Source organism: Bombus affinis, chromosome 12 (genome assembly GCF_024516045.1).
Source record: "Bombus affinis isolate iyBomAffi1 chromosome 12, iyBomAffi1.2, whole genome shotgun sequence".
Classification (NCBI taxonomy): domain Eukaryota; kingdom Metazoa; phylum Arthropoda; class Insecta; order Hymenoptera; family Apidae; genus Bombus; species Bombus affinis.
This window is the reverse complement of record NC_066355.1, coordinates 8,492,191-8,508,912: the sequence shown is the minus strand read 5'-3', so window position 1 is coordinate 8,508,912 and position 16,722 is coordinate 8,492,191. Positions and strand designations below refer to the sequence as shown.

Sequence of the window (16,722 nt, the reverse complement as noted above, 5' to 3'; positions counted from 1 at the left end):
TATCACCAGGTTGGGCTATGAGTTAAGGTGAATGTGTGTCTTGACGAATACGTCGCAGCAATTAAACACGAAGATGTCAGCAGAAGAATATAATAAATCAAACTTTTCATGTTCACGGAGGGACAATTTTTAAATTGAATATGTTGTCAGGAGTTTTATTTATATAGCAAACTGCACTCTCTTTATACGATTTTAATATCAAATATATGTAAATTTTTACCACTTCCTTGAATATTTCACAGATATCTTTTCTGTATAATATATTTGTTGTATTTTTATAAATACAAAGAGATGGAAGCTAAGTATCTAACAGCAGATTTTTACGTGGCGTTTACCTACATTCATTTCGGATGTTTTATTCGTCACAGAGCACGCATTCGCTGTAGCCATAGTCGCAGACGAATCACGCTAGAGCTCATGTCTCTATTCGTCATGTCGTAGTCGTAGACGGGCAGAGCGGCGAAAAATGTAAACCACCTATGACGGAAATCAAGGACGAGCAAGACGAGGCGATACGAAAGGAGATGAAACAGAAGGAAAAAACGGGGAACAGAGTGCCGGTGCAGCAATTCCTTAATCCGGCTGGAATAGAAAGGAACGTAACGAAGAAATCAGCGGCGACGTTATCGACGAAAGCTAAATTCGCGAAAGACGAAGGATCCTCCAGCAACCAACGACTGGGATCAAGGTGAAGACAACGTGAACAGCATTAGTCGCGAGAGGTCAGCGGTAAATTCTCGAACGAAAAATAGTAGAATCTATCAAATAAATGACACACTGACCTGCGTGATCGTGATATTGGTGTATACTTACGCGAGAAACTTTTAAGCTCAAGTAGTGATCTTAGTATGTTGATAGGTTAAACGAACCGGTGGTGGGAAACGAAGACAAGTTTTTAGACGCTGACACGAATAACGAAATGATACTAAATCCGGCAAAGTATATTCTCAAAGTGGATACAAATTCGGATCCCGGAGCAATCGACGATTTCTGCGATGATATCCAATATCTGGATGAAAAGTATGCTATCCTAATTGGCCCTAGAAATTTCTTCGTCTCAGTATCGTTTAGCTTTGATTTTAGTCCTCTGAACGCTTCGTTACAGCATTCGTTCTGTACAGTATTCTCCGTTATAAATATTTTATTCTCGTGTCTGCTAGAAAAGAAATAGCGCCTGACAACGTGGAACCACTGTACGAAGAGTTAAAAAAAATATACGACTGGAACGAGGACGAGACAAAAGTAAAACCTCGAATAAAGGGAGATCAGAGGATGTATCACGAATCTTACGACAAAGTAGATCCCATCGATAGAATAGCGGGCGAACCGTTTAAAGATCAAGTCGAGCCTCCGCAAGTTCGCGATGATCCAACTAAAACATCCGGTAAACGTCGCTGAATCGAATTCCATCGCATGGAATCGGCGCGACTCACGTCGGTTATGTTCGATTTTGCTGTTCAGTTTCCAGCCCCAACTTATCGCCTCTTTTGCTCGTTTACACTGGATCAGGGAAATCCGAAATTGGCGAAAGAACGTATCCAGCCGAATCATCTGGCCGGCATGAAAGCCACGCCGCGAACGTTTCCCGAAGTAATTATTTTGCTCTTAAAAGCACAGACGATATGTTTAAAGGCGGGTCGGAGCAAAGTAACAGCACCGGGGAAAAATTACGAGGACCTAGCGCTATCGGAACGACCGGTGAATGGCAAACACAAAAGGTAAAAAACGAGTAAAATCTAAGCATTTCCAATAAATTATTGGCCCGACTTACTTTCTTTCGCTCTATAAACCTTGAATCACAGGTGAGCGGAGTGAGAAACGGCGGGGCCAAAGGAAAAGATGCCGTGAGCTGGTCATTAACGGGCCAGAAGCAATATATTGACACAGATTCGCGTTCTCCTTACGAGAACCGTAAATATCTGGAATCACAGGTTCCACGTGGATGGGAGCACGTCCAAAATATAGATCGCGTGAAACAGACGATCGTTAGCTCTAAGGACCTGCATGAATCTTTTGTCGAACCCCTGGAATGGATCGACGATTTCGACAAAGACATAAGGGTCAGACTCAGCAGAAGCTTGAAAACCGTCGATTCGAATACCCTTGCATATATTGAATCTGATACAACGAAATATGAAAAGAGCCCGGTTAATGGTTTCATCGATAGGGCTCCGATTGAAAATGGAACGACGTTAAAGACTGAAGATCCCACCAAGGTTGCTCTCGTTACCCATCCGCCTTTAGATATTCAACAATTATTTCAAGATGATAGAAGAACGAAAAGGGAAGTTGGGACTCTTTATGATACGTATGACGATGACGAGGATCGACGTAATCGCGATTCCGAGAGAATGGACTATGATCTATATTCGAGCGATAAAGAAAAGGCGAGCGACAATTTTCAGCTATTAAACTCGTACGATGACACAGATGATGAGAATCAGGAGCTATTTAACTCGAAGGATGTTGAGGAGTATGACTATTTAGACGATGACGAGGACGATTACGGCGGCATTGTTAGAAACGCAGATTCAAAAAGAAAAGAACATGCCGTTAAGAAGAAGAGTTATGGTAAAGCGTTGAAAAAAAGGAAAAAGGAAGATCATGCCGCCAAGTCGAATAAGAATCGCAGAAAACGAAGACATCGCAAGAACAAAAAGATGACAACAAAGAAACGTAGTAAAAAACATAAGAAAGGTACATCGAAGAATGGAAACCATCATACTAACATTAAAAAAAGCAAGATTACACAGGACGAAGAGAAAGCTCATAACGGAGGAGAGGAACATCACGATAGAATTAAAGAAGAAGATGTAAGTGATAGAGTGAGATTTTTTAAAAAATGCGAACGATATAACAAGACATAGCGTGTAATTTAATTTAAAGAAAAGGCTCGTCGATAATATTTTAGACGATGAATTTGGACAACGATATCCAGAGGAAGAAATTCTCCACGCTTTTGGTAGCTGATAACGTGGAAGACGAATCGCAGATGGATTCGGCTCTTCACGGTGAACTTGCTGCGAAGATCGTGGAACAAATTTTCGACCAGGTATTCGATATTTTCTATCGCAATAGACACGCGCAGTCTACTTATTATATTTCCATGAAATCATCAGATACAAAAGAACGAGGATCTGAAGGTATCGTTGGGCCCAGGTCTTTATCATAAACACAAAACTAGAGACACCATGGCAGCTGATAAATCGTATCGTCAGACCAACAATGACGACGAGGTAGATTCCCAATATTCTTGTAATAATTCCCTTTAACATCTTGCAAACGCTTTATGCGTTTTACTGTGACAGATCAAACATACGCAAGAGTTGTTGAACAAGATCATGCTGCTTCTCAATCGACTGATCTTCGACGAGGTTCAGAGAAAGACTTGCATTTCTCTGCCATCCGATTTGCTCGAGTTCTTGGACTGGATGTTGGAAGTGCATCCGCAAACAAATTTATTAGAACAAGTAACGCGTATTCTATTCGGATCTGACTTTACAAGTTAAATATTTCGTGTCAAACGCTCGTTTACATCCAACATTCTCGATCGAACTTCGTTTCAGCCACCAGCGTTACCATTGATACACGAGCAAGATAAAGATCATCTTCCACGGGACAAGTTCCTCTTTCAAAGTTTCCCAAACGATCAACTCGAAGCTGAGATTAGCGAATTGTACGCAAAGATTCGATTGATAAAAAGTCTGATAAAGGAATACAGTGGTCTAGCAGAAGACGATAAGGCGAAAATTAAATCAATTCAGGAGTATCTGGTTAGATTCTTAACTCTGGCGAAACAAAGCATCGAATCGTCTCACTCGACTGAGAATCGAATGACCATCGCTACTCTACGCTATTCTTAAACCTACCGCACCTTTTTCGGCGCAATCGAGTTTATTATACTTTAAAAAATTATTTAGATCTCAGAGAAATATGGAAGAAGTGGTCGTTGATACTCGCGATGTCTCGTTTCGATTTTACGGGAAGAAATGTTTTTTTATGATTGAAAGTCTTTTTATACGTTGGAATTATCAACTCGAAATTTTCACCGTTATATGGCTAGTTTGTCCATTATTTCAGGCGAAGCAGCTAGATTTGATGCTGGAATATATTGAAGTGAAAGAGGAAGCTGAAAAAAACGGGAAATCTGCAAATGGAATAGCAGAAGGGAAAGGTGGGAAAAGCATTCCTCAGTATCAAGTAGGAATGAGTAACGCGAGTAATGCAAGTTATTCGACGAGGCCAGATAGTTTTTCGCCTTTAATGAACGCGCCGAACCTCTTGAAACTGAGCAACACAAACTTGTTCACGAACGAACAACTTTTTCAAGAAAGTAAATCCCGTAACTCTGCGACGATTATACGATTCAATGTCGATTATTTCTATCTATAAACAGTCTTTATACGCTTTAGACAGAATTGACGGTGCTCGTAAAGGGAAAAGACTAGCCAGGAGCCTGCATAAACGTACAAAGAATAATAAAATGCCAAGAAAGCGTAAAAACCGGAAAAGGAAGCACGGTAGGCATCGCAAAGGTGCAAGTACTATTGATCAGTCACGACATAAGGACACTATGCATAAAGCTGCTGCTCTGCGTCAAAAACGTGAATATCTGAGCAAAGCCTTTTGGGATTCTTTCGATTCGGGATACGAGGAACCTTTAATTTACGACTCTATGGATATGGTGAACGTGGAATCGAATGCGGACGGTATACGGGTGAAGGTTAAGAAAGAGGAAAAGCTGAAAGACAAGGATGATAAAAAGTATGTGTCACATCGATAAGACATAATTGGCAGATTGTGGATGATTATGCAATTCTATAGTTTTATCAGAGTAATTAGAGAAATGAAATGGAGATTTATTCGTGAGAGGCATGCTGTGCAGTTTTGCGCTTTCAACCTTTTGTCATTAGTATCGCGTTCAATTTCGTGATTAATTTATATTCGATAGATTAAACTGAAAATCTGTTGGCAATTTGGCTATAGATATTTTTACTTCCGAAATTAATATGTTTCTCTTGAATTAAATTTCCATTTATTTTGCATGCTAAAAGTAAAAGGAACGAAACGAGATACAACGTCGAAAGAATGAAACTTGCCATAATCGCGTAAACAGCCGCGGTTCAATAATTAGCGAAACGTTAAATAACTTGTATCATTATGATTTTATTTTCACATAAGTACAGTGCTCGATCTTGGAAAGAAAAGACGACAAACGATTTGAAAAAAGATGACACGGAAGATCAGAAAGGGAGTATTAAAATTGAAGCAGATACGTCAAAATCTCTTGCTAACGTCCAGTCTCAAGAACGAAAGGATTCTAGCGAAGAAGACAAAGGTAACCCTGCAAAGATTGATAGTACTCATAAATCCGTAAAATCATTCTTTTTATCGGGTATTATACAATCTACATTTTAATAAAATATGTAAGTATACTATTAGGAATTATCAGGGGATCGATTTTATAGCAAAGATATTCTTAAAACATTAAAAATCCTCTTCTCGTGAAATTTACGCGTACAAAGTTCAAAAATTAAAGGATTTAGGGACGAACAAGATTAATAGTCAATCTTTATCGCAGTTACGTATGAGTAAAATACCTAATAAAACCTGTAGGATTCCTTTGCTCTGATTTGCTTGTTTGGTGCAACAGTATCGATTGAAATGACGATTCTTTAATCGTCATTTTGAAAAGTGTATTTGTCAATGTATTTTGTCGCATTTGTTACACGCATCTTTGTATCAGACTTGATGGAAGAAGAAGAACCGATAACAGGCAAGGATCAACTAGAAGATGAGATATTGCTGCTCAATAAGCGACAAGCTTGGAAAAAGAAGAACGAACAACAACTGGAAGAAGTTGCTTTCGGTGAAGATATGAGGAAATCATCGAAAGACAAAGAGCTGTACGAAAAATTGACCGAGATCGATAAGAAAATAAACGACGTGGATAAGACGCAAACGAAAAATTGCAGTGTTAAGGATTACACGACGAATAATCGAAACAGCTGTAATTTATCAAACGAGGACAAGCTGAGGATGCTCGAAGAGAAGATAAATGTTTATGCGGATAATGAGCGAGAGGAGAAAGCGAGAGGTAAAAAGTGAAGGTGGAAGAGAAAGTTACGAGAAGCCGAAGAAGTTGACAAGTTCACTAAGAATGAACTACCCGCGATAAATTGCAAGATAAAGTGAAACGTTAAAGAGACGGACGTTAAAGAAGAACTCGGAGTTCGAAGAACAAACGACAAGGAAGATGCACTACAAGAGATTATGCAATTATATGGTAAATTTGCCAAGTTCTTTCGCAATACTATAATAAAGTTCCGTGAGGAAGTTGCTCGAAAAAGTTTTCTTTTCATTTGACGAAGATAAGAAGATGACACAGCGCTAAGAGAAACGATTAGTCAAAGAAGATAGAAGATCAAACATTACGCTAACTCATCGCAAATGCAATAATAACGTGCACGACATAGTATTTAATTTTACACTTGTACGATATCATATTTAGAATAAATTTTATAAATAACAACTATCACGTTCGATAATTATTCTTCCACGTGTGTACATCGATAAACTATGGAAGAAAATATATGGCTACATATCGTCCATTTACATATTTCCCAACTGGTACGTAACATTGCAAAGCGATATACATATTTTTATATATACAGTTGCTAGCTAAAGTATACTAATTTTTTCCTAAATTATTTAATAGTATTTTCCTAAAGTATTTACAGTAAATATTCTCTAACATTTTTGTATACGCTTTCAAATTGATTTCAAGTTTTATCAATACGATTATGACTCATTTTTTTATTGTGTCTGATTACGGTGCTAGTAAAATAACAAAATGTTTTATCTAGCGCACGTAATATCCATAATCAAATTATGCTAACATTTACTACGGTAAATATCGAAATATTTTTATCAGCCACTCTAGATTCTTAGCTGTATTTTTGTTCTTTTCGCCCTCTCAGCAGTTTCATTTAATTATAGCACGCGTATATAAATAAAGCAATAAATAGACTACAATAGTGAACATTTATAGGTGGAGTAATTGTATTTGCGACACAATAGTGCTCAGCTGCGTAATATCGCGGCGAACCGGGATAGGTTCGCGTCGTTGCTTGACAGCGGGCGTCTAAATAATTTCATCAGATACATCGATCGCCGATGAGCTTTATCGTAATTGACACATTCGCTCTATCTGGCCGACAGGCGAGCCTGTGAAACCTCGTAAATCGTCCTGTCGTTGCGATGAACCCGACGGCCTCTCGTATGTTTGCACACGCGTACAACGCCCGTGTTAATCTATGTACGAAAACTGCTTAAAGCCGGCGATTACTATCACCTAATTGCTCTCTAAGAACAGATACGATTAATCAAGCAATAAACCCGTTCTGAATCAACAACATCATACCTTACCTCATACCTTAAAGCGATCTTCCCTCTAGTTTACATTTATGCAACGGAAATTTAAATTAGTAGAATTTCAGGTATTTTTTTTATAGCTAACGAAGTCTTTTGAATTTCATCTTCAAGTTAACGCTGAGAAGCGAGTGAGAATACGCTTCGTCTTAACTTAAGATACATTTATAGAGTAAATTTTCGTCCCTTGTGACATAATCTTACAATTTCCTGCTTCTACAAATTTTGATTAAAGCCAGATATTTTACTGCCTTACTAACTTTTTTACTTTCCTAACTTTTACCGCTTTACGTTTACTTTACAAGTTTTTTTATTAAAGAAGATATCGAAGGCAAAGCGTATAAAGGAAAATAATTGTGTACGTTTAATAAATACTTCCGTAAGAAATACGATCGAGTTAACACCGTCCATTTGCAAACCAAATCGTATTTCTCTATCGTCAAAAAATTTCTCAAATTTCAATAGAACGTGAAAGAATGTCTCCGTTCGATTTTCTTAAAGCCTCAAAGGTTTCTACCTATCGAAACAGAGGCTACATTGGGATACTGAAATCCGATTGTAAGACAGTTCAAACACTTTGATAACCGCGTGGCCGACAATCCCAAGCAATGTTCCTCGATCATTTTCCTAACTCTTCCAAAACTTCGTAAAATTCGGGAAAAAAGCGAATAACGAAACTTGGCTACCTGTTTCAACGATTTCATAATCCGGCTAGATCTAGCGCGAGTCCGACGGCAAAACTGATTAAATCTTGCCAAGGAGGAAAGGAGTATATCTCATCGCGGTTGCTCGTACCTACTTCTTCTTCTTCTCTCTCTCTCTCTCACTCTCTTTCTCTCCCCGTCTCCGAAACTCGCGATAGAAAAGAAGAAGAAAAGTATGCATTCTCTCGTCTCCCGGGGCACGAAATATCTCGAAAGTTTCCTCGTAAAGTAAGTCCACGCAGCGGAATTCCCCCGGGCCAATTAAATTCCCGAAATCGGACGCGCTCGCTTATGCAGGCAAGGGCAAGGTGGAATACGGAAAAGGGAGAGAATCTAACCCCGTGGTTGGCGAACGTTATTACTTATTCGACTCAAGGATTTTAAGGGCGGCCGACACGCGGATTTATTTAGATATTCCAACGGTGAGCATCTGCTCGAGGTTCGACTGGATCTCGTCTGGCGTGCGTTTTCCTCGTCGTTTTCGCTCTTCTTTCGACCCGCATTAATATACACGGAGAACCGGCGTGTCTGCGATCGTACGGAAACCCCAGCTATTTTTACATAACATTAAGTTGTTCGTGTAACGGAGTGCTGGCCCTCAGTCGTACCGACGCTTTGGGTCACTAATGGGGGTTAAAACGCAGAGGCACAGCTACGACACCAGACGCGTAGACGCATCGAGAGAAATTTCACCGATCGACTTCCACCCTCTTCGACCGAACCACTTGCCCTTGCACGAGACGCGCCAAACTCTTTCGATCCGACGCGCGTCAAATTATTTATTATTATTTGTTTCGTGTACAGGACAAAATCGGAAATTTGCCCACGGGAAACGTGTAAAATTGCGTGAAAACACGTGTTACCTTTTATACATCACAATAGAATTATCAAAACCAATTAAGATAATCGGTATCAAATGTTCGATTTTTGTAATTTAGTAAAATGTACGTGTATTTTCAATGATATTAATATGTTGTTTTCATTCCAATCAACTATGCATGACATATATCAAAAGCTCGGTAGTCTGAACGTTCAAAAACGGAAGCGGAAAGCTGCTCCTTGTACAATTGATACGTGTGATTAAAATCATTGGCAAATTGGCGACTCGCGTCCGTGCATTTCGTAGTATCGGAACAGGTACGTTGGAGGCGACGTGCAGACAAATTTTTAATGACGAAGAGAACCGTGATGTATTAATGTGGAGCTCGCTGGCTTTTAAAGGCGACTGATAGAATTTCACGCGGACGAAGAATGGAAGAACGACGGTGAACAATCATAAAAATGGAGGCACAGTTTCAAGAGAACATTCGGGATGTTCGGCAGCTGCGATAAGTACACATTGTTCGACGCATTGCACGGCGACGTCGGAGCTATCGTTAGTCACGCTTAACCACGTTTTTCGACGACGATCCCCGTCGACGACCTCAATTTAGTGGCAACGATCGATCGATGACCGGAGTCAAATGCAAATCGCAGCCTCTTAATTGGAAAATGAATTCGACTACGGAGCACGATTATTCGCGAGAGCAGGGCCGTCGGTGGAAACTAGTTTCAATACCCGTCGTATGCGTCGTTTACGCCAATTGTTTCGAGATGCAGAATTGTCCCGAGGCCCTGGATTAACTGGGTTTTACGGTCACGTCATTTAAGGAAACATTTTCGGCATTTAGTACTCGTAACATTGTACTCGTGCTATTTGCTAAACAAACTTGAACTTTTGTATGTTGAATCACCAAGCCCATGAAAATAGTACGTCTCAGTTCCTTCGTTTTTACAATGTTTAAACAAGATTGCATTTGGCAAAATTAACCTCCGAATTTTTCAAACCGGAAAAACCTAGTCTCCCGTAAAGAGGTATTTTCTACAAATAAGTTTCTGCTTATAAATATTCTTTAAAATTTATACGATTCTCGTAACCTTCTCGCATAATTGAACTAAATATAAGTAGAATCTTACGAGCCACAAAAATTTATTTGGGGAATAGAATAACACAAAATTGTACCTATATCGATAGCTCGACTTTGCGTATTTGTAATCAGATTTTGTCGTCTGCTTCTTATCTCTCGCAAAACTTCCAAACTTCTTACATAGAATAGTTTTATAGTTTACAAAATGCAATGTTTACACTGGTGTATAATTCTATAAACAGACAAGACTATTTCAAAATTTCAGTACATGACAAAACCCGTTATCCCTTGAACTATTTATATTGCTGTTAAAAAACCGATACATTATGAAAGATATTCTTTGTCGTGTCATCTTCATCCATCGAAAGAAAGCTAAAAGAACGCTAAGAATAAGGAAGAAACAAGGGAAAAAACGACGGAAGAAAGGGAAGGCAGAGGTACGGAGTGAAAATCGTGATGAAGAGAGAGAGAGAGAGAGAGAGAGAGAGAGAGAGAGAAGTGGGTGGTGGTTGGTCGTTGGGACGGGGTCTGGCACGCACCCCCGAATGACAGATGGTATTTTCGCGTATCATGATCGCGGCTAGGATAGTTTCCTATATCGTGGAATATACAGCCCCGGCCTGGCATCGTCGACATGTCGATAGCAGGCCTCGCCGTGCGATACATCCACCGATATCCCCGTACCATGAGTATCCGCGGTCCATCCCCTTCGTTCGACCGCTAAATGGCCCAGCGGAGCCACCCCCATGGTGCTCAATTATTGATACTTACCCCTCGTGCCGCCTCGCATTTCCCCGGCTGCATGTTCCCGATGCGTTGCGTCCTTCGATCCTCTGTATGCGAGCGCATCTCCCTGCGACGAAAGATCAGCAAGCCAAAGTCGAAAACTCATCTGGAAAGATATAAACGTAAATGAATTTCGAGCCGAGTAGAATTTTTCATTTTCGCGCCACTTTTCGATTGCAGTTTCCTTTTCTAAATAGACTGCGAATCAGAGGCATAAAAATGCATAGAACGCGCGTGAAAAATATGTATAAAATATACAAAATATGATACTCGTTGGAGTATTTAATAAACGAAATGAATATGTACGTAGATGTTGTTCAAAGAATATGAATCGGCATAAGTAAGAAATATCTTCAAGTACGTTCCGCGAGTACGCGATACTCGACGAGGCGAAATTTTCTACTTCGATATTGAAATTCTTCTTAGTGTTCGTTGAACTTTGTCTTAATTAGGACAAGTGAGAAAATAGATCGCTACCTATCTATACGAAGGATCGAAAGTTTGGAAAGTGGTAGGAGTTCGGGAGTTCGTAAATCGAAATGAAGAGAGGGGAAGGGCTGAGAACCGCTGTTGGTCGCAATGGCCTCGATTAACCGTTTGACCGGCTAGAGCGAGTGGTCAACGTTTTCCAGGCGTCCAGCTCGCCCTATTAGATCTACAGGAAGCCTGGAACAGATATCCGGAGGTGGACGTACCGTTTCAATGTTTCTTTGCATCGAATTCTGAAGCTGGTCTGTTCCACGGGGGAAAGATCGACCAGAGAGAGAGAGAGAGAGAGAGAGAGAGAGAGAGAGAGAGAGAGAGAGAAAGAAATAGAGAGACAGAGACAGACACAGAGAGAAAGAGAGAGGGAAAAAAGAGGAAAGTGCTGTCCACTGATTAAAAGTTTTCTGTTCGACATCGTGGTCGTTCCTTCGCCGAGGCTGGCTCGATGTGAGATTAATCGTGGCTTCTTCGACCAAACCGTAGAAACCAAAAACCGATATCGGCGCGAATAAAGCGAAAAGAACAGAGAGAAAGGAATAAATGGAAGGAAGAAGAAGGAAAGAAAGAAGGGAAAAATGCAAACGAATGGGACGGATGGCATTGAAAATATAATCTAGCCCACGGTCTTTCCGTAAACTTTAAGACATTCGTCTATTCGAGGCTCGTTCGTCAAGCGAGTCGAGGAAAACGAAAAGAAAAGAAGCAGCCTCCATAAAGCGATCGGGAAGACCCTCGCCCTTACACCCATAGTCGCGAGGCCGCGTTTCTCCTCTAAGTGTATTAGACTCGCGTTTCGGGTCGTGGAAGAAGCTGTGCGGGGGGTTTGGGTGTAAGCCGGAGGACGGTTTCGAAGGGTGCGAGAGGGTGGTCCGATGCCTGTACCCCGCTAATGGCACCCTCGGGGTATTCCCGGAGAACCCTCTCGTATTTATTATTTAGCGAGGATACCGGTAGGTGGAAGGAAGCGGGTGAAAGGGCAACGAAGAAAGAGGACCAACGGGGTAGCGCGAACGTGAAAGAGAGAAAGCCTGCAAGAGAGGGTCAGCAATGGCAGGCCACGAGGATTTATCCGCAAACATCACACATCGGTCGTAGACTTCCGTTAAGCACGATTTCGAGAATGGAAACCGCAGGAAATTAACGGTGACACGTGGTTCGACTGGACACGTGTTTAGCCGTGTGCTAACGATGAAAAATACAGTATCCGAGCTCCGATCGAACCTCTAATCGGCACTTCAAAAATGATAATAATAATTCCTGTTAATGTTAACGGGATATATCCTTCGTTTCTTTTTCTTTTCTTATTTTTTCTTTTTATAGAAAAGCATGAAGCAATAGCGGCGAGTGTAAGAAAAGGAAAGAGACAGATAATAGCGTGATAAGAAAGAAAAAGGACTGGCGGGGTCAGCCAGTTCGAGAGAGCAGAGCATTTGAAAGATGCAAATTATCATAAAAGTGAACGCGTCACAGACGTGATTTTTCAAATGACATACAGGAACATAGAAGTTTGATCTATGTTTTAATTTCCAGAAGAATATCTCGTACAGATGGCAAATACGTGATATCGCGTAATAGGCATGTTCGATGCGATGTACATGGGAAATCATTAAAGAGTTCGTCATTAAAAGTACGTTACAATGGCGGAGGGAAATCCGAATGGAAAAAAGCCGATCGAAGATTTATCGGGACGGTATCAATAGAAGAATCGGTTCACAGATTACGTGGTGACAAAACAGCTGGAAAAACATCGGGACGAGGGAAAAACAATCGAAGGGGAGGCGAAAGGGGGTTGGACGAGGGAATCGGGAAAATCGGAAACAATTGTCGCTCGTGTATGTTCGAAGAGAGGACTTGTGCGCGCGCAATTTGCGCGTCAGGAAAATGCATGCTTCGATGGCAGCAGCTGCGGGACGTTATTGATACTACATTTCTCCCGATTTGACGAATTGCCGTATTGGACTAATGGTCCGAATACGAAAGCCCCTGCCGATCCAGACCCAGCTTCTGACTCGCGGCTTCCTAGCGAAATTGTTGACCCCCCGTAAAACTATAACCTGCTCATAATTCTCCGACATTTTCGGTCTGGAGAAGCCGGAGGAAAAAACGAGGACGTGGTCAAACAAATGGCAAAGGTAATACCGATACTTCTGCTCCGTTTACTTTTCGAAAATCAATGCCTACCAATCGAGTCTTTCTCCGTTTCCGTGATGTCTTTCTCCGTTGAACAATTTTTCATCCTTACCGTGTATAGTGTATCGGATGTTGGGCTTTTGCTCGAACGTAATTTGTTACGTAATATATTTCAACAAATTATTTGTAAGAGTTTAGAATGTTCGGAGGATGTAAGAATAAATTTTCAAATTTCTTTGAAAACTATTACTATGTATAGTACTATATATAATACAATATATAATATAATATAATAAATAATATAAGAACTATTATTATATATATAAATTCAAAAAAGATCAGACACGAACATCCATGTTAGAGATACTGTAGAGATGCGTGTTACTGAGAGAACTGTGATACTGTTAGAGATACTGTAAATACGTTTTTATGGTCAGAGCTAATCCAAAGACAAATTTGTATTTTCACATTTTTAAACTTGACCTTAAATTCTATATACGCGTTACGTCGTTCGAAAACTAGTTAAATTATACGTATTATAATTGTAAGCATTTTTCAAATTGCTACGTATGTAACTGTATGAGAGCTGTATAACTGTATGAAAACCTTAACATATGCAGATTAAACGCTATTGACTAGGAGAACGATATGTATAAATGGAGATGTTCACCGTGCTATATATATTTATGTAACAAATATACCGTCTACGTTTCGATCTATTTTAGTATTTGGAACGGATTCAAGTAGACTAATATAAATTAGAAGTTCTTACCAGAAAAATCTGTCGTAAAGGTGAACCGAAGCATTTTAGCGGGACGCACAATTTTCCTTAACCTTAATCGGCCTGGCCGATGCTAAGAATCGACGTCACCGAAATACCGCGGTGTAACTTTAAAAAAATAGGTCGATTAAGAGCGCCGATATCCATCAAACTGTCTCTTAAAATGTTCGGCCGGCGATCGAAACATAATTTCGAAATGGAGAATGAATACAGAAACACGGTTCTACTACGTTCGAAAGAAAAAAGGAGACTGAGGTACGAACAACAACACTAGCTAACGATATCGTCGCACGTGGTAAGGAAAAAAAAGTCAACAAAGACAAACTGCCTGCGAGTATATTCTAAATATATACAAACCGTTCGATCTGGCCTTACTCGGCGTCGATTACTATGAAAAAATGTAAACTTTAGAGATTGACGACTTAAGAGCTAGAATTGATTACAATATCGCATAATCCAGAACATTTTTTCCTTCCATTGATGTATATATGTAATACACGATATTCGAATTTATATAAAATCAAGAAATGCTAGATATAACGTTTAAAATAGTAAAAATATAAGTAGCAGCACATTACGTTATAATTAAATATTATTTGATGAATAATATTCGTTGATAAATGCTTGTTAGATATCGAAATGTCGTAAACAGTAATTTGCGAAGGCAACGAATTTTCGCTAGCAATATGGAACAAGTGTCGTTAATGGCTGACATATTGAATCCCGATTACGATGCGGATCAGAATAATCGTAAATTCGATCTACTCTCAAATATCCATTAACGTTTCAGTTAATCTCGAAATAATTAATTCGATTTTATCGAAAGACTAGAAAATCCACGTGCCTTTATATGACGCGTGATTGCAATTTGCCAGAAATGTCTAATTCGTTTTCCCGCCATTTTCATATGTATACGCATTGTGGTTAACAATAATTTCTATTCGTATATTTACACTTACCGAACTGGCTAGCCGAAACAACTTTATGATATTTCGTAGCATCGTATCAGGAAATCCAATTTTTGTACCCCCAACCAACACGTACACCAAGTTTTCTCAATTAATTGATAAAAATTAACTTCCAATTAACGAACATGTGCACCACTTCACCTCACCGAACACTTTTACGAAAGAAAACATCAAATCAAATGTTCGTCTGATCGGCGGGCGTTAGTGTCGCCACCTACCGACGACGTCGTGAACTATTACTTTCGACTTAAGTTATCCACTGCCAGTGATCGAGTGCCGCCAAATCAAATACTTGTCATTTTCGTTGTTCGAAGAATAATCTTATCTTTTCGTAGGTAGATGCTTTTAATTTGTTTTGTACCCCGGCATATCTTTTAAATCTAAGATCAGAAAGTACCAAGAACTTAATCTCTAACCGTTACGTTATCGTAAAACGCGTATGTATTAAATGTATTTTTTAACATTGTTATCGCTTAAATAATTTTGATGTCTAGACAGAAAATTAAAATAAATAGAACTGCAGTTTCGATTCCTCCACTTTTTTTGTTTCTAATATAATTACGGGTCTGTCGCAATTAAAGCACTCACATTTCCTATTTTTCTCTCGAATTGATTCAGAAAAATAGCCCCGAAGCCGAGGAGAAATGAAACTACATTATGCATAGCGCACCATTTTGCTTGCTGCATTCTCGGGATGATAATGGCATCGTTTGAAGTGTTCGCGTAATTAATGAAGCTAAAAACTTTTGACCCTTAATTACGCTGTCCATTGTATTTCGAGAGTTCTTTCTTTCTCCGGACTACTATGAGAATGCGAATAAAGAATACGGACCATATTGCAATCAACGAATGTCTCAAGGAATAAATTATATACACGCGATCGTTGTTCCTGACCCCTGTTACATCTGTCCCCCTATATAAAATTTCTAAATAAGAAATTCAAAATTTAATGACCCTGATATCGCTTTAAAAAAAAAAAAAAATGACTGTTCTGTGAAACAATAATTTATAAATAACGATAGATAAGAATAACAATTGCAAGGCAATGGTCGTTAAGAAAATCTATATATCCAAAACTTTCACGATATCTATTGACGATTCAAAAAATTCCTACTTCCCGTGTTATACGTGATAATCATCGTTTTTTGGCATTCTACTGTTTGCGACATGGAATATTTAAGTGGGGTGAATTGTGGCGAACGAATATTCTTGCATCTCGTGTATACGCTCGATGCGCATTATACAATGGGACAATTAACGTTGACCGACTCTCGCGTAACGTTAACGCTCATCGATATCCCGGCGATTGTTTCAGTAAATAGGGTACTCATAAACAATAATTAATCGACTCGACCATAAATAAACGCGGAGAAACCAACGATCGATCGGTAAGGGATCGTTCCAGTTGGATTCCTCGAAGGAGGCTCACCGGATAATACCTACATTCTTCGGTACTCGGGCAGGAATTTTTCTAACTAAATTTAAAGGATAATCAGGATTGCAGCGATTATCTACAATTACTCCATTGC

The 16,722-nt window shown here is 39.6% G+C and overlaps 1 protein-coding gene and 1 pseudogene across 1 annotated transcript; both read left to right on the top strand.

Annotated features, from left to right (window-relative positions):
* Nucleotides 1–445: 445 nt before the first annotated feature.
* LOC126922699 (uncharacterized) lies at nt 446–2,867 on the top strand. Its single transcript, XM_050735520.1, has 5 exons — nt 446–688; nt 859–1,020; nt 1,161–1,384; nt 1,462–1,718; nt 1,803–2,867. The coding sequence occupies exons 1-5, from the start codon at nt 480–482 to the stop codon at nt 2,865–2,867; spliced, it is 1,917 nt and encodes a 638-aa protein (XP_050591477.1). The 5' UTR covers nt 446–479.
* Nucleotides 2,868–2,914: 47 nt separating this feature from the next.
* On the top strand, nt 2,915–6,667 carry LOC126922752 (uncharacterized; annotated as a pseudogene).
* The last annotated feature ends 10,055 nt before the right edge of the window (nt 6,668–16,722 follow it).

Coding starts and splice junctions, on each gene's coding strand:
- LOC126922699 (XM_050735520.1), top strand. CDS start 480: ATGACGGAAATCAAGGACGAGCAAGACGAGGCGATACGAAAGGAGATG. Junction 689..858: donor AACCAACGACTGGGATCAAG/GTGAAGACAACG, acceptor GTATGTTGATAG/GTTAAACGAACCGGTGGTGG. Junction 1,719..1,802: donor GTGAATGGCAAACACAAAAG/GTAAAAAACGAG, acceptor CTTGAATCACAG/GTGAGCGGAGTGAGAAACGG.